Raw genomic sequence first — 19967 nt, forward strand, 5'->3', positions numbered from 1 at the left:
CCGATTTAGTTAAAATTTGGCATAGAAATAGTTCGAGTCCCGGAGAAGGACATAGGATAGTTTTTATCAGGGACCGGACTACCCTTTCCGCGATAAAACCCTTTCAATGGGCGACACTTAAACACGGCTAACACATTGAAAGACTTTCCCTTTTGAACTGCAAGCCCATTCATACCCTTACCGAAAAGCTAACCAAAAATAAGGCTAGCTCTTAATAAGGGTTACCCTTATCTTTAAGCGCTTTTTATAAAGGTTTCCCTTTGCGTGAAAGAGACAGGATTAGTACATCTACGGTAGTGCACGAAAAGGAAAGAAAATACGTGCCTAGTCAAAGAACGCCGCCGTCGCCGCCGACGATCGCTCGGATTCGAAGTAATGTGTGCTTTATGAACAAGGTAGACGACTTAAATTAGCACGCTTATATGCTAAAAGGGAAGCCCTTTATAAGGCTAACCCTTATAAGCAATATGCAAGGTGTTGGTGAGCGGATGATAAGGGTTTTGTAAGGGTATTTGGGCTACCGATTACTCAAATGTGGTAGCTTTATATAAGGGTTTTTAAAACCAAAACAAAGGGTTTCGTCTGGCAAAGGGTATGGTGAGTTAAGCCTTATGCAATACCCTTATAAAACCCCGATAAAGGATAGCGGGCCGGTCCCTGGTTTTTATCCCGAAAATTATCCCTTAAGAGGGTCAAAAGCGGGGTGGAATTGAAATAATTAATGAAGTGCCTGATTATTTGTGTACGCAATCAAGCATATGCTCAAATTGCATGATTGCGGTTACAAAGTCCGCGCAGACGAAGTCGAGGGCAAAAGCTAGTACCAAAGATAGATATAACTCCGTAATAGATGGATACAGTCTAAGGAAAAAACGTGCCTCGAAAATCAAGAAAATTTGATTCTCGTTCAGAGGGCGCTACTAGCTTTGGCCTACTGTCGTATAGATAGCGTTGACGGTTTCGTTTGTTATTTAACAATTTTAACACATATCAGTGAAAGAACATAGGTCAAAATCATAAAAATTATTAATGCAAATAAAAAAAATCATTTATCCATATTTAAATACATTTTATCGTATTTTTATAAATCTTCATTTTTAGTTTTAAAGTGTGTAGATGGCAGTGAATTTACTGGGGTTACAAAATTTACTATGACAGTACCGTTCTAGTATAAGTTACTCTATGCTAGTACTTACATAAAACTCGATTTAAGATAATCTTACGCAGCCAATCCAGCCACGAATAAGTTGGTGCTGAAGTATGTAGATGGAAAGACATGGAAGTATTGGAATTGGATATTGGAAGGAGAACAGGCGGCCTAGCCAAGGTGACAATCGCTATCGCTTCGCCATTGAATCGCTGTGTGTCTCTATCACTCTTCCATGTTAGTGTGACGGTGAGAGTTGCATTTCGTTCGCTACGGAGCGTTAGCGATTAGCATGTTGTCTACGGGGCCAGATTCCATCACAAACCCTTGGTTACAAAGAATCACTTTTTATTTATTTTTCTATAATCCGTTACATTTTTGCGATTTTTTTTTATTTATTTGCCACGTAGCTTATCGACATTACATAAATATCTAATAAAGAAGAAATCCCAGTACGTGGAAGTTAATTTTATTAATGAAACCGTAATTACATCAGCTCTTAAACTACTTTTTTTTCATAATTACTCATTCCGTGATCAAAATTTTGGTGACCTAACAGACTAAACAATCGAATGGATAAATAAGTATAACAGTGAATCCACAACGATGCAGATCGCCACACTTGAGAAACGAATATGTATTAATTACATAATATAACTAAATCAATTAGTTAACAAACGAACGAGAAGTTTTTCTTCTAATAAAAAAAATATATTATGCAAGCCATAGTTTATCGTACAAACAAGCCCGGAGAATTTAAAAGACAGTTGACACTAGCAATTTAAATACTGCGAATGACATCGGACGCGCGCTCTAAAATGAGCGCGGGGTCTAATATAAGCTCATTAATGATAGATAATAAAGCTAACAAAATATATGATAAAAATGATTTACAACCTCGTAACCTAACGAAAGCCTTCCAGTTCATATCGGGGCACTGAGTGGGGGCGCACATCGCACATAGGTAGAGTACGAGTAGGAGCAGACATCGAGGGGACACAGACACACGTTACTCGTTGGAGAGCTCCTTGAGCCGCTCCTCCCGGGGCCGCGCGCCGCCGAAGATGGACGAAGCCTGCGACGTGGACGCCAGCGAGTTCACCGGCTCCGTCACCGTCCGCGGCTGCAGCTTCAGCTTTGGTCTGCCAGTTGTATCTGCAACCAACATACTTATTCATTTAGGGTTAATTTTAATAACAAATATTTAGGTGTAAGTACTTCCTGCCGTTTTGAAAAAAAAAAAATCTCGTTCAGTTTTATTGCAGAAAAACATCATCTTCATAACGTTGTCCTGGTTTTTTGCCAAGTCTCATTTGAGCCCGGTCTCCGTTCGGCAATTAGTCTTAAGATTTGTCGTAGGCACTAGTTTTTACGAAAGCGACTGCCACCTGGCCTTCCAACCCAGAGGGGAAACTAGGCTATCTCACGCGGTATCTCTAGCGGCACGATCAAAATACATAGGTATTAGGTAGACTCGAATTAACCCGTTTTGGACGACAGCGGCGCGGCCTGCTGCGCCGCCCGCCTACCCGCTCGCTGCGCCGGTCGCCGCAGGCGTCCGGTGCGCGGCCTTAAAAGTCGAGTCGAGGACGAGTGGACAATAAAAGCGCATAGTTACCCGGGCGGGAGTTGGGCATGTCGTCGAAGTTGCGCCGGGGCGGGGCTCCGCCTGGGCCGCCCGGGCCGCCGGCGCCGCCACCGCCGCCGCCGCCGCCGCCGCCGGGCCGGCCGCCGGCGGGCGGCGCGGGGCGCGCGCCCATGCGGCCCCAGTCCTGCGCGCCGCCGCGCGGCTCCTCGGAGGGCCCGCGCGAGCCGCGCGACTCGGCGCGCACGTCGCCGCCCCACCGGTCGTTGCCGCCACCGCCGGGGCCACCCCCGCCCCCGCCGCGCTCGCGATCTGCAAATCATTACAATTTTCATTCCTCCGATGACTGACGACCATGGGTTTCCCGGCCGTTAGAGTCCGCTGATAAAAAACGCATAGATTCTTGGCCGCACCCCCGAATAGCCGAAATACACATAAATAGCCTCATTTCTTATGTTTAACCTTTAATATTTGTTTGGTAAAACAAATCACTGTACTTTTTTGGGTTCAGTGTTCGTACATTCATACATATATACGAATAAGAAAAAAATTAAATACATATAATAAAAAAAGAGTAGATCTAGCTTGACAAGAGTGACTTCTCACTAATTTATAAAACATTTATTATTAGACAGAAAGCAAAAGAAAATGTATTCGCTAGGTGCACGACTACACTAAGTGCTACCCTCCATCTGTAGGCATTTCTACGTTAAATCTTATAGAGTAAAATTAGTTTAAACGGCTCCCGCTAGCGTTAATGTGCGACATTCCATAAGATTACGTGTGTTTGCGCCAATCCTCCTTATTAAAACCGGCCAAGTGCGAGTCGGACTCGCGCACGAAGGGTTCCGTACCATTATGGAAAAAAACAGCAAAAAAATCACGTTTGTTGTATGGGAGCCCCATTTAAATATTTATATTATTCTGTTTTTAGTATTTGTTGTTATAGCGGCAACAAAAATACATCATCTGTGAAAATTTCAACTGTCTAGCTATCACGGTTCATGAGATACAGCCTGGTGACAGACAGACGGACAGCGGAGTCTTAGTAATAGGGTCCCGTTTTTACCCTTTGGGTACGGAACCCTAAAAATCAATAGTCTGAGAATGGATGTCTAATGATAAATAAATATTGTAGGGCATTCTTACACAGATTGACAGTTCCACGGTAAGCCCAAGGAGGCTTGTGATATGGGTACTCAGACAACGATATATATAATATATAAAAACTTAAATACATAGAAAACACCCATGACTCGGGAACAAATATCTGTGCTCATCACACAAATAAATGCCCTTACCGGGATTCGAACCCAGGACCATCGGCTTCACAGGCACCCACTAGGCCAGACCGATCGTCAAAAATGAATGAAAATGATAATGACGTAATCCACATTATTATTTGAGGAAAGAAAACATAAAAGTTTAGGTTGGAAGAAAATAATAATAGGAACCATATGATTTGTGACCTTCAACTGTCAAGCGTTAGTAGGTAAGGTTAAGTTATCTTTTCCGTGTCTAGGCGCTACTTGTAACAGGAATTAATCAGTGATAATCAGTGACAAAATGCGTTACTAGCAGTTCGGTAGTGGTAGTGCCCCTGCCAAGGGGAGCCAAAGCTTTTCTCTGTGCTTCGATTTTTTTTAACTCTCATAAGTAACGGAACCCTACTACTAAGAAATCCACTTTATCCACTGACCGTCCGTCCATCGATCAGCCAGCTCAAGAAGCGAAGGTAGACAGTACAAAACCGGACAAGTGCGAGTCGGATTCGCCCACCGAGGGTTCCGTACTTTTTAGTATTTTTTGTTATAGCGGCAACAGAAATACATCTGTGAAAATTAAAATTTCAACTGTCTATTAGCTATCACGGTCCATGAGATACAGCCTGGAGACAGACAGATGGACAGAGGAGTCTTAGTAATAGGGTCCCGTTTTTACCCTTTGGGTACGGAACCCTCTAACTCACTGGGGTGGTTAGAGTAGCGCTACCTCTTTTCACTCAAAATAGGCACAATAGTTGTCGAGTTGCGGAAAATGCCCAGAAGCACTAACTATCTCATGAACCGTGATAGCTTGAAATTTTCACAGATGATGTATTTCTGTTGCCGCTATAACAACAAATACTAAAAACAAAATAAAATAAATATTTAAGTCCCATACAACAAACGTGATTTTTTGCCGTTTTTTGCGTAATGGTACGGAACCCTTCGTGCGCGAGTCCGACTCGCACTTGGCCGGTTTTTTATTTAAGAGGCAACGAGCAGACGAATCGCCCGATGGGAAGCAATTACCGACACCCATGGACACCTTTGCCGGCCTTTAAGATGGGAGTATGCTCTTTTCTTAATAAGTTGAAGGTCTATCTGTCATTGTAGTACAAAATTGAATCAAAAGCAGGATGATTGGATAGAAAATTGGCCAATGACACTGTCAAACTATTTTTTATGAAGCAGAAATGTCTGCGAGCGTTACTCCAAGTTTTTAAATTAAAGGAAAAATAAAACTGTCATTTTAGTATATGGGATATAAAAAAAATCACAGCTTAAATTAGTATTTCCCAATCATTCATACAAATGTACAGTCAGCAGCAGAAGTTGCTAAGCGGGCGAGGTGTTCAAAATGATCTTGACGCGACTTTATTGTTAAGAGAATAAGAGTACAAAAGGTAATCACGGTCTATATCCCGGTCAATATAAGTCTAGTGAATAAGAGTGTGTCAGTCAAGGTAATTTTGAACACCTCGCCCGCTTAGCATCTTCTGCTGGTGACTGTATATGTGTGTGCCATGTTATTCACCAACAATACAAGTGATATAGAAATGTACACTCAATGGATAAAAGCAAGCAAATGATGTGACATTATTTTTCGATAATTAATGTACAGTGAAACTGGATATACAATGAATATTCAAACAAATGTATGCTTTAGCAGCTAGAGCATAAATTTGTATCACAATTTTGATAAAACTAGTTATCAAAACTGAGCACTATAGATAGGTATTCATCTTATTTTACTTTAACCCCTCAAGGCATAGAAATCATACAATGTCAAAATGGGTTTGACTTTTAATACTATAGAGATTGTATGAAATTGTTCGTGAGACGAGGTAACTTATCTATATTAAATAATGTCGGGATCATTCTCCCTAACTTCTTACAGGTAGTTTGTATTTCTGTTATTTAAAATCATTTTCATCGTATGTCCACAGCGATGGTTAGTAGCGGATGTTACCATGAGGAAACCCTCCACCCTGCTGGCGTGGCGGGCGGCGCTCGGCGTCGAAGTGGTCGTACGTACCGCGGCCGCCTCCGCCGCCTCCGCCGCCGTCACGCCGGAAGCCGTCGCGGCCGCCACCACCGCCGCCGCCGCCGTCGCGACCGCGCCCGCCGTCCCGCCGGCCGCGGTCGAAACCTCCCCCTCTGCAAATATATACATTTGTGTTAAATAAATAGATATTTTACATGGTTGCAAACGAACGTAGGGCTCGTACGTCGTTCCTGATTTTGAGTTTTCACACGAAATAATATTTTGTTGTGTTGGCATGTTGATGTCTAGGCCTGGGCCCTATGTTTACAGGGATATTTTTCTAGTTTCAGCTTTTAGGTAGCAGATGTTAACACAATATATGTGCCATTTTCAACCGAAAGGGTACTTATTTTCGCTTGTCAGTAGAGGCTATTTCCATATAGCTTCAATTAGAAATCAACCTTATCGACAAGCGACAATGTACCTACCGTACGTACCTTTTGGTTGAAAACGTCACATATTTTAGAAGCCGACTAATAACGGGTCAGTAACTGGCATAAGAAAATAAAATGGAGTGGTTGAGTGGTCTTTCATGGGTTTGATTAAGAACAATTATTTTAGTGTCTAGTTAAAGCTTAGGGATCTAGATTAAAAATGAGATGACTGATCATAGATTTAAAAAAAAGTAATTCCCAAGATTTGGCCATATCAAAACATTTACTTATTTATAGATAAGATATAATTAGTAGTATAATGAACCATGAAACCTATTCAAGGATATTAAATTAGCAAAAACTCATAAAGGCATTGTGTATGGTGAAGTCATGATTATGTCACTCCCTGGAAATCTTCATAGTAGCAGTTGTGGTAGGCCACTAGGGGAGAGAGGAGATCTTAGCTATCTGTTAAGAAAGGTCAGGGTCTGTATTTTAAGAAAGTAGACAACTTAAGACACAGGCCTACCTCATTATCATTAAAATATGTTAACACAATTAGAAGTATTTAATGAGGTATTAATCAGCTATTAGGTAATTTGTTTGCACTAAAAATATTTAAAAAACCGGACAAGTGCGAGTCAGACTCGCCCACCGAGGGTTCCATACTTTTTAGTATTTATTGTTGTAGCGGCAACAGAAATACATCATCCGTGGAAATTTCAACTGTCTAGCTATCACGGTTCATGAGATAAAGCCTGGTGACAGACAGACGGACAGCGGAGTCTTAGTAATAGGGTCCCGTTTTTACCCTTTGGGTACGGAACCCTAAAAAAGGTGTCAGTCGGTTCTGAAGTGTATAATTTGTTTTAAAATTTCATCAATAATTTTACTTACAGTTCAGGGAGCTTAGTTCCAGCATAAACTACAATTATAGGTGTTTGATTTATCTAACTTAAGACATTGGGGTGCTGACTAACCGGTCATTCCGTTTTTCTTCTGCCACATCAATTTTTACGTAATTTCCGTCCACATTGAGAATACCATTCATTTCAATGGCTTTGATCAAGTCATCAATATATTCAAATTCTACATAGCAGAACCCTTTGAATCTGTCTGTTTCTTTATCCATCACCAATCGCACATTTTTTATGGACAGAGTCTGAAACATAAAAATTGTATGTGTAATACTAATACTTCATATCAGATATTTTATGTTACAGAGATGTAAACAATTTAACAAAGCACAATGAAGAATTTACATCATAATATTATACAACCACAGCTTAATTAAGTAAATATTGCCAGGATAACCAATAGTTCATGCAATCACAAACCAATATGTATAAAGACAGCTTTTTCAATAATTGTTTATAATACAATCAACAAAATGTTGAGAAATATCATGTTAAGACAAGATTTGTAGTCTAAGAAATACTGAACTAATCTTCTTCATTAGTTAAGTATTATTTATAAATAAATAAACAACACAATATCATTTTTATTATTAAAATAACATTTATCACCCCGGTAAACAATATTGAAATTAAAGTATGAAAATTAATAATTCTTTTGCATGGGGTACATAATCAGGTAATAGTACTTACGGGAAAAATTCTGTTAATATCTCCTTGAATGATATCACCGGGTAAGTTTCCGACGTATGCCTTGTATGGTGGCTCGGTGGGAAGCGGGCGCCCGCCCGCTGTTCTTCGGCCTCCGCCGAAGTCCCTAAAGTCGCCAACATAACCAAGGAATATTATAACCTACAAAATTGATTCACACGTACTCCTTTTAACACAATAATTTTAGACATGATCTTCACTGTTATTAACGAGACAATAATACCGTTTAAATTCACATATTCACTCTAAAAACCGTAATTTCAGAATATGTTATCGCATTGACAAAACACGGGAATTTGCTGATAGGAACGGTGAAGCGCCGCAATAATAGGGAAATCCATTTGCAGAATGGTAAGACAGATATAAAATAGTGTTCTAAAAGGCCTATTGAATAATATTTTTGACTTTATACCTAGGATTTCCATCGTCGAAACCACTGCGACCTGCCATGTTTAGAAACATGGACCACTGAGCGCGCGCGCATCAATTTCTAGAAGAGCAGCCATTATTTTTTTTCAACGATCGACATTTTAACTGAATATACAGCTAAATGTAATAAAAACCATGTTTATTTTGAGAAACAAGTATATTTTGAATCATCTAGAAAAATTTAGTTTTTGATAGGATTTTTAAAAATTGTACCATACTTCACGATCAATATTGGTTTGTTGGATTCGAGCGATCCGAGGATGTAAAAACAGTTTAAATTCATAGACAATGTATCTTGACCATGTCCAAAACTAGTTCTATTCCGTGGCACGTGAATTCGAACTGTACAATTTGACATCTGTCAATTTCATGAGTAAACGTCAAGTTCTCCGACCCACATGTGGATTCGTTCCGATGTGCGTCTTTCTGTTAGCATGGAAATAATGCAAGTTTAAAAAAATGGGTGAAGAAATGGAAGTGGATGCTGTAAAGCCTACTAAAGATGTGAAAGTTACTTCTACAGTGCTGGATGCATTTGATATGCTCAAAGCTTCCGATAAAGATGCCAAGCTTAACGGTGGCGCTAAAATAATTTCACGACTACAACAAGGCGGTGAGGAGGTTAGTTTAGACCATTATCTTTAGGAATAAAATTAGGGTTGGCCTAAAGCAAAGGGGGTGCAAAAAAAGAGAATTTTTTTTGTAGGTACAATAACGTCTGTCGCGATCATCGCGGTCAACCTAACACACTCCTCTTCGCTTCGCTCGTCGTCGCACCTATCTTGTCTCTGTTACTTAAATTTACTGTTCCAAATGATTGATTTTAATTTGTCAAGTAGTGGTTTCAACTTGCGGGTCAAATATCTCGGCCATTTTTGATTTTAGGGAAAAGTTTTTCCTACAAAACATGCTTATTTTAGCGTATTCTCTACGATAACACAATAAATAATAGGTGTCATAATAACATCACTCCGATGAAAATTTTTCTAAGTGTCGGCACCCCCTTTGCTGTAGGTATGTAGGTACCTACAAAAATTATATTAGAGAATATTCTTTCAGAATGAAAAGGAGCTTCGGTATGTTTTAAAAAGGCTAGTCAGAAGTTTGGGTGCCAATGTCCCGGACATTCGAACAGGTTACTTTGCCACCCTGGTCACCCTCTTGAAGAAGTTTCAAATAACCGTTGCACAGCTGCTGGGACTGATCAAGCAGGAGTTGCACGCCAATGGATCTTCTAAAAGTGTAAGTAATAAAAATGGCAATATTATGTAGTAGTAGAATATGCAAACTGTTATAGTAACATATTATAGGGTTCGTATTTCATATGAAATAGTTGAAATCTGTTTTTTAGGGTTCCATACCCAAAGGGTAAAAACGGGACCCTATTACTAAGACTTCTCTGTCTGTCACCAGGCTGTATCTCATCAACCGTGATAGCTAGACAGCTGAAATTTTCATAGATGATGTATTTATGTTGCCGCTATAACAACAAATACTAAAAAGTATGGAACCCTCGGTGGGCGAGTCCGACTCGCACTTGTTCGGTTTTTTTTAAATTCTCTTTTCATAATGTGGTGCACAAAAAAGAATATTTACTTACATAAATAAATAAAAATCTGACAATTTGAAGGTGGAGGTTCCACCTTTTTTGATGTTGGATAAATAGTGTTGTCTTTATCCTACATTAGTGGTCCCCAAGGGTATAAAATAAATAATAATAATAATAATAACGTCCAGAGAGGAGTCGCTAGAGCTATATGCTCCAGGGGTGGAAGTGAAAGATGCATAAGACGCGAGTTGGCACAGTGGCTGGTAACACCCACTGGGTAGAAAGCGGCGCACACCTCTCGACACCCCTGAGCCGCTCGCACAGGTGTTGCTCCTGGTCATCTTCACGACGGCAGTTTCAGGGGCCCATCTAGTCGGCGGCGAGTCACCGACTGCCTCGATAACATGTACAGACATTGTTATGGCAGGTGTCCGGACCTCTCTGCAATAGCCCAATCTTTTGACCAGCCAAATTTCAATACCATAACCGGCACTCTTTTCCACTGTATTTATAATAGCCCCTACGCCTCGCCTGTTGGGACCGATTTACGGGTATCTATTTGTACCCGTGAATGGGTTCTAGCAAGTGTATTACATAACAGCAAACTTCTCCAAAGGGCCTCTACGTGTTGGATCTGTATCCCCACGCACGCCTATCAAATGACCGGGATGTATATACCCGTGAGTTTATACGAGATACAAATAATAAAAATTATAAACAGAAAAAAAACAGCCGCTGACACTGACAGACGTCCTATTACATTTCTTTTGATAAAATATATTTTAAATGTGGTTTTTGCCCTAAAATAGTGATAAATACTCATGTGTGAACCGAGTTATTACTACACCATGCGGACAATTGATATTTTTCATCATGTACACCGTGACCATGGGTCGCAGTCGCATTACAACCGTGTTGACATTTGTCATACATCACCGGTAAAACTACGAAATTATTAGAAATGATTACAAGGAGTCGAACTAAAGCGGTAACATCAAGCGCACGCCCACCACCCCCGCCCGCCTCGTCCAGTTCCTCTTCCTCATCGTCGTCAGGCGACGAGTTTGCAACGGCGCCTGACACAGACGGGTCCAGTGACGAGAGCGGGCCGCCGTCGCCGCCGCCGCCACGACCACCTGCGCGACGAGGGCTGCCACCGCTGCCGGCACGCTTGGGGCCTGCGGGACGTCCGCCCCGCCCACGGCTCCCGCTGCCGGTGGTGTAGTGCGTCGCATGCGATGGTCTCAATGGCAACAATCGCCCCCGAGTAATGAATGCGCTTTGTGAACCAGGCGTTCGCGGGGACGGATGTCAGGCCCCGCGACTACATGGCCAATGGCATAGAGCGCATCGACTTTCTAAAGCAGAAAGTCTATGCATGGGCAAACCGTATTCGCCGCTACAGAGAGCGTGTGGATCGATTCCAGCAGAATCGTCTTTTTCAAAGTGACCAAAGGAAGGTATACCGAAGGTGGGAGGAAGCCGACCCTCGTGTGTCCGACGTGCGGCTGCCGGATGCTACTGCCATGACTGATTTCTGGCGTAGCATCTGGTCAGTGCCTGTTGAACACACGGAGGGCGGTTGGATAGACGTTGTTGAACGTGAGTGCGAGAACATCGAACCTATGGGGGCTATCACCCGACGACGTAAGTTGTGCCATCCGTGCGGCCCAGAACTGGAAAAATCCTGGACCGGACGGATTGCACAACTTCTGGCTAAAATTGTTTCGATGCTCGCACGCACGGTTGGCAACGCAGTTCCAACAAGCCCTAGAGCTCGGATCCCTCCCACCTTCCCTAACAACTGGTGTAACCTTCCTGCTCTACAAGTCCGGTAGTACCACGGAAGCGAAGAACTACAGACCCATCACGTGATTGCCTACACTACAAGCTCCTTACATCCATTTTGAGAGCAAAAATCAACGCGCACATTGTCGCTCACAACATTTTGGCGTCCGCTTAAAATGGATGTAGGGTTGGGTCCCGTGGTACTAAAGAGGTCCTCCTCATAGACATGACCATATGCCAGCAAGTTCGGCGGAACAGGGGGGCCCTCTCGGCCGCCTGGATTGACTATAAGAAGGCCTATGATTCGGTGCCTCACTCATGGCTGAGAAGGGTATTGGAGCTGTATTAACTTGATGCAGCTTTAATATCCTTCCTAAGTGCGTGTATGAGGCAGTGGATCACAGTCCTTAGTCAACCAGAAGGTGGGGATGACCGCCCTGGCCCGCAGGACTTTATAAGGATGGAGCGAGGAATATTTCAGGGTGACAGTCTGAGTCCCCTTTGGTTCTGCTTGGCTCTGAATCCCCTCAGCACCCTGCTGAAGGATTCAGGGTTAGGTTGCCAGCTTCGGAGAGAGGGTGAAGTCATCTCTCATCTTCTGTACATGGATGACCTCAAACTATTTGCGCCAAATAACCAAGACTTGATGGTGCTATTAAAAACCACAGAAGTTTTCAGTACCGCCATCAGAATGGAATTTGGTGTCGATAAGTGTGCGGTTGTGATGCATGTACAGCTGGGGGAGGTTGTAAATTCAACAAATTTACAACTTTCTGAGACAATGTCTTTCAGATCTATCTCTGAATCAGAAACTTATAAATACCTTGGTATGTCACAGTCGTTGGGTATTGAGGGCGAGGGTATTAGACGGTCGTTGAAGGAGCGCTTTTTCAGTCGGCTTACAAAAGTTCTTAACAGTCTTTTGTCAGGAGGCAACAAAGTGCGCGCCTTCAACGCCTGATGGGTAATGCCCCTACTCATATACTCCTTTGGCATACTTAGGTGAACTCAGACTGAGCTGGACGCCCTGGATCGGAGGGTCCGCCTACTGCTCACCACACACCGTATGCTACACCCACGCTCGTCTGTTATGAGATTGTACATCCCACGGAAGTGTGGAGGTCGAGGCTTCCTTAACGCCAAAGATCTCCACAACCGCGAGGTGTGCAATCTTAGGAATTATTTCCTTAACAACGAGTGTGGGATGCATCGTGATGTGGTGGCAGTGGAACTTTACGCCGCTCTCCTTGGCAAACGAGAACTGGCACAAACTGTGGTACAAAGTACTGCGGACCGCAGGGCGGTATGGGAGAGTAAGGTGCTACACGGGCGGTTCTACAAGGCCCTCATACGGGACCCGATGTTGACCTGCTCGCGTCGGTGAACCGATTACGATTCGGGGACCTCTTCGGAGAAACCGAGGGTTTTGCCTGTGCAATTGCGGACGAAGTTATGATGACGAACAACTATCAGAAATGTATTCTGAAGGACGGTACGGTCGACATTTGTCGGGCATGCCGCCGTCCCGGAGAGTCACTCAGGCATATCATTTCTGGTTGTTCTCATCTTTCTAACGGTGAGTACTTGCACAGACATAATCTCGTAGCCAGAATTATTCACCAGCAACTTGCTCTTCTATACGACTTTGTGGACCGCGAAGTACCGTACTACAAGTATTTACCTTTGCCAGTTCTCGAGAATGGTCGTGCCACGCTCTATTGGGATCGATCTATCATCACTGACAGAACTATTGTAGCCAATAAGCCTGACATTGTGATAATAGATCGTTCGCAACGCCGGGCCGTGCTCGTTGACATCACCATCCCCCATGATGAGAATCTCGTGAAGACCGAGAAGGACAAGTCCAGTAAGTACCTAGACTTGGCTCACGAGATAACCGCCATGTGGGATGTTGATTCGACAATCATTGTCCCGATAGACGTCTCAGCGAACGGTCTCATAGCGAAGAGTCTCGACTAACACCTTGAGAGACTCGCTAGGTGATTGGATCAAGGGTCAGATGCAGAAGGCGGTGATCTTGGACACGGCGTGGATAGTCCGCCGGTTCCTCTCTCTGCGGCCCTGACCACCGGCAGCTTGGGCCCTGCCTCGCTGCTGGCGGCACCCTAGGTTAGGTTTTTTATAATATGTTTATATGTATTTTGTATTGTTTTTGTACGTGTTTTTGTATTTTATTTTTATATCCATATTATAAAATAACCTAACCCAAGATATAAAAGGAATAAATGAATAATAATAAATAGTGTTGTCACAACGTTGCGTTGCATCGAAACGGAGGTAAATTTAAAACTTGACGGGACTTAATCACGTGATTAAGTCCCGTCGTGAATAATAATAATCACAATCATCACACAAATGTTGCTTCTTATATTTAAAAATTGCTTTGTTTGCTGTTCAGGAAGTTGGTGATGTGGCACTAGGACAAATCTTAGTTTGCTGTGCCATTTTCCGCTCTGGCCACATGCTAAGTTGTACAGAGGAGGAGCAGAAGGAGATTCTTCAGCTGTTCCTGAAAGCCAGCGCTAAGAAGTCATACCTGGGCACAGCTGCGTACTTACTACTACTAGATTTCATTAATGGGGTAAGAATATTTAAGTGTCTGTATAGTTTGAATAACAAAATAACAGTTAACAACGAACTTAAAGATTATAAGAATTAAATTCGAATGCCTTAGTTATAATCATAGAAAATTACATTTTGAAGAGGCCTTTGTACTCAACTGCTTTGGGTTTCCTTAAGAACACTAAAATCTAATATAAAATGTTGCATTAAACAGAAAACATTCTTAGGTATATTATGGCATGTGTGACCAGTATAAAATCTACAACACATTTGTGTGTTGCGTTGACTGAATGAAATGATTCTTCTGTTCTTAATCTGTTATAAATTGTAGTTGCAGATGTCGTTTTAATGTAGAAATATGTTTTCATTTATAGTTGAATGAGGATCAGTTTTCAACAATAGTCTGGCCACACATCAAACAAGAATTCAAGAAGGAACTGAAGGAGCACTCCCTGGACTCTCTGTACTTCCTCATGGTGGTTAGCAATAAGTTTCCGGAAAAGGTGAAGCTCCGGAAGCTGCTGGGCGTTTCTGAAATACTGTGTGAAGACAACATACATGCTATTTGTGAAAAACTTATGGTAAGCTACGATTTTTTAGGATTCTATCCACCATGCAGCGATGCCTCACCCTTAATGTTTATCTGATTTATAGAACTATGTATATTGTAATGTACATTCATAATCATAATCATCATCCTAATCATAATCATTTATTTGCACATATAAAGGGTTTTACATAGATATTATAAAAGTTACATTGGTCTAGCCTTTTTAGCTGTTGTTGCATTGGATGGTTTTAGAGTAGTGTTCAGCGGTGAGGTGGAATGGCTGGTTCAGTAAGGCGAGGAAGGAAAGCCCGTCTTGATGGTCACAATTTATTATATTTAAAGCACAATATTTTAAGCACCTGTAAGGTGAATGTGAAGGATAGATTCTCTATGTTATCCGTTTACATGGAAACAGAAAAAGTAAAATAACAGAGTGCAAAGCACTGTAAAAAGGAGTTAATACATAATATTACGAGTATGTTCTGTTGGACTTGCCAACAGTAGTGTCTAACACAAAATCATTTAAATTTCAGACTGGCATAGACTTCAACTCCCTAAGTCACCCAATATTCAAGGAAATAAGTATAAGAATTGCTCAATCACCGCATCTCGTTCTTTTCTGGACGTCAGGCATCGACAGCCAGCTGGTAAAACATAACAGGAACAGAGAATTAGCAGCCGTTAATATGCTCACCACCATTCTCAACAACTTGAAAGATAATGTTGAAGTGATCCCAGAGTTGATAAGCAAGAACTTTTTCAAACTGTTTATGGACTGGTTTAAAGGCCTGCAAACAGCCAGCAAGATCAGGAACAAACGCGAAAACGAGGATGATCAAAAAATTATGATCAAAAAAGAAAAAGAATTGCTCAATGCTCTGAACAAAGCCCTAAAATCTGAAAAAATTGTCAGCAAAGTCCGAGTAGAAGTGCTAAAGAAATTGTTGTTTGATCCGGGTGAGTTGAATTTTACTGAAATCACAGGAACAAGTATTGTGAAATCTATCATAGCTGACCTGGATAAAGATGGAGTAAAAAAATTGGCAAAGAAGTTCAAAGGCATACTGTCAAATACTGACAAGTTTGTTAGAGTGGATGTTGAAAGGAACTGGTTTAACAATGAGAGGATGAGAGCTGCGGAGCTTATATCCTACCTCGTAAGCCATGACGCTGTTAAAGACGACACAGACTTTAAACTGACATACATGAAGTTACTGATGTGCTTTGGTTTTTTCAAGATTAGCAGTGGAGACAATGGTACCGTCAGCAGTGATTTATCAAGTAAGTTTTTTTTTTCTTACTTTTAATTATCACGCTTGATGCCTTAATATTTCTTTATTTCAGGATACAGTCGGCTGAAATTGGTGTACAACTACACTTATTTAAAAGAGTATTTAACAGTAGTCTAACTGTTAAATATTTTTTTCCAAAAAACTTAAATGTCCAAACCAAAAACTTTATGCAGTGCAGGCTATTTTAAGTAGTTTATTTTCATTTTAAGTAGACATTTTGTTTACAGTTACTTCAGTAGGCTGTTTGTCAGTCAGTTGGCCCTACCAGAGTATTTAAAACAATTCACTTACTTCGAACTTACTTTATTTATGTTAATTGATGTGTTATCCTCTACAGCCTGCACCAAGTCCTGCTTCTACCGCTGCTTCACCTCCCGGTTCACAAACGTGGACAGCCTGGTGGAGGTCCTCTCCTCACTCGCAGACTTCATCAACGGCATTCTGCAGAAGGAACAAGTTCGGACCAAACTTGAGAAACAATTCCCCAAAGAAAACATGGAGTGCTGGGAGCTGCTTACTGAAGTCACGGGGAAGATACAACAGAATGAACCTAAATCTAAAATTGATAAGGTGTTCCTTGTACTACTGTACCAACTGGGTCTGTTCTTATTCTCTGAGCCGGACCATGTCAAAATGGCAAGGAGTTCTGTCAAAGAATTAAAAAGCTGCTACGACCATTACAGAAAAGGGCAAAAGAAAAACGCAAAGAAAAATATAAAGGAGGGCAGTTTAGCTGAAGAGGACCCAGAATGGATAGAAGTCTTAATAGAAGTTCTATTGTCTATTCTATCCACCGAGTCGAGTGTCCTTAGGTCTGTGGTCCAATGTGTGTTTAGACTGCTTTGGGAATACATAACACCTACATCAGTCGGCCAGATTCTCTCCGTATTGGACCCAGACAGTGAAAATAATCCATTAACAGAAGACAGCGAGTCTGAAGACGGTGTTGACGACAAAAGTGAATCTGAGGAAGAGAATGACGAGGATGAGAAAGGTAATGACGACGAGGAAGAGGAAAGCGACAGTGATGAGGAGGACGACAAAGTGACGGTTCCTGACCAGCTGAGGATCGCCGTGCAGAAAGCTCTCGGCGCCGCCGCAGACTCCGATGTCGAGAGCGTGGACGCCGACATGATCAATGAAGAAGAGGGCAACAAACTCGACGAGGCCCTCGCCGACGCCTTCAGGCAGTTCAACCAGGGCAAAGGCAAGAAGACCAAAAAAGACCGCAAGGACAAAAAAGCCCTGTCCGATTTTAGAATAAGAGCTCTAGATTTGATCGACATTTACTTAGAAAAGGAGTTGTCGATGGACATCTGCTTGGGGATGATCGCGCCTCTCACGCGCTGTCTGGAGTTCTGCATCCAGGACAACCAGTTCAGCGAGTTGGAAAACAGAGTACGGAAAACAATAAAAACGTTAACAAAAATCCGGAAATTTTCATCCACAGATGGTATCACTATAGACATTTTATGTGACAATTTAAAGTCTATAATTGACAAAGGATCCAGGTCGCACTTTATGTTCCAAGCTGTAGGCGACATTGTAACACAATTTGCTACATTTATTATACACTGCTCTTTAAAAATCGATGGTAATGCCAACGCGAAGAAGTCACCTAAAAAGCCAAAGCATTCCACATCGCCACTGATTACAATTTTTTCAGAAGCACTACAAAGTTACTTCCAAAACCGAAACTGTCTATTGCCGATAATTTTCTTCCATAGCGTTCTGCAAACCGAATGGAACGGGAACTACGAACTCGTGCCCGTTATAGTAGACAACGTATTTAACAACAACGTCAGGCAATTCCGACGAAACGAAGGTCTAGAGCTGATGACCGGTTTCTACCGGTCCCTAAAACGATCCAAGCCATCAGGCCAAGCATTAAACAAATTGAATGATTCGGAAGCAGACTTCCATAACAAATTAATAAGTACTTTAAAAAGTGATAGTGGGTTCGAAGCTAAGAAGAACTTCTTCAACATACTTAAGAAGTTGATAAATATCATGAAAATGTTCCATGAAAGCTGCCATATTCCTTCAAACATAAACTTCAAAACAGTGTTGGATTTAGTAGGAACGTTTAAAGGTACAGCAAAATGTAGGAGTATAGGTCAGACTCAAGAGCCCAAACAGAACCAACAGAGCAAGAAGCAAAATACTAAAAAGAAAAAGCGAAAGTTAGAGGAAATGAATGGTCACGTGGAACCGGCCGGAAAGAAGGTGAAAAAGAGCTCTGAAAGTGAATAAGTGGTAACTTAAGTTTCAAGTTATATTATTTTCGAATACAATTTTAATTAATCGACATAAGTGCTTATTTTAACCTTTCGCCTATTGTGCCCTTCATAAGATTTACTTGATGCAGATATTTTTATACTTCGGTATAAGTCCAATAACCTCCCGAGGTGTTCTGAAGAGATTACAGTAAAGGGTTGTTCAAAAATGGAGTGATCAGGAATTTAAAAGGTCGTCGACGCTCATGTGACACCTACGGAAATGCTTGTCTGCAACTCTGCACCCATAGGGGAGAGAGCATAAGGGTACTAATAGAATATAGATAAAAGGTTGAGCCGGGAGATGACCGGACAAGATGCTCTTACGGAACTTTCAGTAGGAGTAGCAGAGAAAGCGTTAATGTTTGTCCTTGTCAGTCTCGCTTTTTTTTATTCCCCACCGTAAATTTATAGTTTGTCAAAGAACCGTCTCATTTCAAACATAGACAGAGAGAATCATACTATCTTTTTCTTACACTAGTACTAGCACTCAAAAGAAAAGGATGAGTATAGTTTGTTTTGTTCATATTTACTGACAATTTTATAGTATGGTTTTAGGGAGGTTTTAGGTGGGTAACAAATAACCCGACCAAATGACGAAGGTGGTTTTTGGTATGTTGTCAGGAATGTTAAAACGTGTTTTTAATTTTGTCGCATTACGTATGTTCTGTCCCTCACGGGCGCACGCGTATAGCACATCTATAGAAAATATACTCGCTAGCAGGGACCGGACAACCCTTTCCGCGATAAAACCCTTTCAATGGGCGACACTTAAACACGGCTAACACATTGAAAGACTTTCCCTTTTGAACTGCAAGCCCATTCATACCCTTACCGAAAAGCTAACCAAAAATAAGGCTAGCTCTTAATAAGGGTTACCCTTATCTTTAAGCGCTTTTTATAAAGGTTTCCCTTTGCGTGAAAGAGACAGGATTAGTACATCTACGGTAGTGCACGAAAAGGAAAGAAAATACGTGCCTAGTCAAAGAACGCCGCCGTCGCCGCCGACGATCGCTCGGATTCGAAGTAATGTGTGCTTTATGAACAAGGTAGACGACTTAAATTAGCACGCTTATATGCTAAAAGGGAAGCCCTTTATAAGGCTAACCCTTATAAGCAATATGCAAGGTGTTGGTGAGCGGATGATAAGGGTTTTGTAAGGGTATTTGGGCTACCGATTACTCAAATGTGGTAGCTTTATATAAGGGTTTTTAAAAGCAAAACAAAGGGTTTCGTCTGGCAAAGGGATGGGGGCCGGGCCGGTCCCTGCTCGCTAGATCTATGGGAGAGAGAGAGAAGAGCGCATATAGTGCGACATAAAATAGTAGAAATTATAGTTGGTCAAGCAAATCATGTCAGTAGAAAAAGGCTGCAAATTTAAAAAGTGTAGGCGCTAAGGGATATCGTTCCATAGAAAATTTGAATTTCGCGTCATTTTCTACTAACATGATTAACTATCC

The 19967-nt window shown here is 41.7% G+C and overlaps 2 protein-coding genes across 2 annotated transcripts; one reads left to right on the plus strand and one right to left on the minus strand.

The window, feature by feature from the left end:
* Positions 1-1600: 1600 nt before the first annotated feature.
* LOC134750406 (eukaryotic translation initiation factor 4H) lies at positions 1601-8593 on the minus strand. Its single transcript, XM_063685578.1, has 6 exons — positions 8453-8593; positions 8023-8146; positions 7396-7577; positions 5967-6154; positions 2766-3044; positions 1601-2302 (listed from the first exon to the last, which is right to left on the minus strand). The coding sequence occupies exons 1-6, from the start codon at positions 8500-8502 to the stop codon at positions 2157-2159; spliced, it is 969 nt and encodes a 322-aa protein (XP_063541648.1). The 5' UTR covers positions 8503-8593; the 3' UTR covers positions 1601-2156.
* A 253-nt stretch (positions 8594-8846) lies between these two features.
* On the plus strand, positions 8847-18544 carry LOC134750087 (myb-binding protein 1A-like protein). The gene is made up of 6 exons (XM_063685180.1): positions 8847-9090; positions 9529-9711; positions 14226-14408; positions 14764-14970; positions 15473-16220; positions 16569-18544. Exons 1-6 carry the CDS (start codon positions 8929-8931, stop codon positions 18482-18484), a joined length of 3399 nt encoding a protein of 1132 aa, XP_063541250.1. The 5' UTR covers positions 8847-8928; the 3' UTR covers positions 18485-18544.
* Positions 18545-19967: the final 1423 nt, after the last annotated feature.

This window comes from Cydia strobilella, chromosome 19, assembly GCF_947568885.1.
Source record: "Cydia strobilella chromosome 19, ilCydStro3.1, whole genome shotgun sequence".
NCBI lineage: Eukaryota > Metazoa > Arthropoda > Insecta > Lepidoptera > Tortricidae > Cydia > Cydia strobilella.

Excerpts from the sequence above, each read along its gene's own strand:
- LOC134750406 (XM_063685578.1), bottom strand. The coding sequence starts at position 8,502 with ATGTTTCTAAACATGGCAGGTCGCAGTGGTTTCGACGATGGAAATCCT. Across the intron at positions 7,578-8,022 it reads ATATTAACAGAATTTTTCCC|ACTCTGTCCATAAAAAATGT; the intron begins GTAAGTACTATT and ends TTTATGTTTCAG. Across the intron at positions 3,045-5,966 it reads GGGTGGAGGGTTTCCTCATG|ATCGCGAGCGCGGCGGGGGC; the intron begins GTAACATCCGCT and ends AATGATTTGCAG.
- LOC134750087 (XM_063685180.1), top strand. The coding sequence starts at position 8,929 with ATGGGTGAAGAAATGGAAGTGGATGCTGTAAAGCCTACTAAAGATGTG. Across the intron at positions 9,712-14,225 it reads CCAATGGATCTTCTAAAAGT|GAAGTTGGTGATGTGGCACT; the intron begins GTAAGTAATAAA and ends TTTGCTGTTCAG. Across the intron at positions 14,409-14,763 it reads TACTAGATTTCATTAATGGG|TTGAATGAGGATCAGTTTTC; the intron begins GTAAGAATATTT and ends TTTCATTTATAG.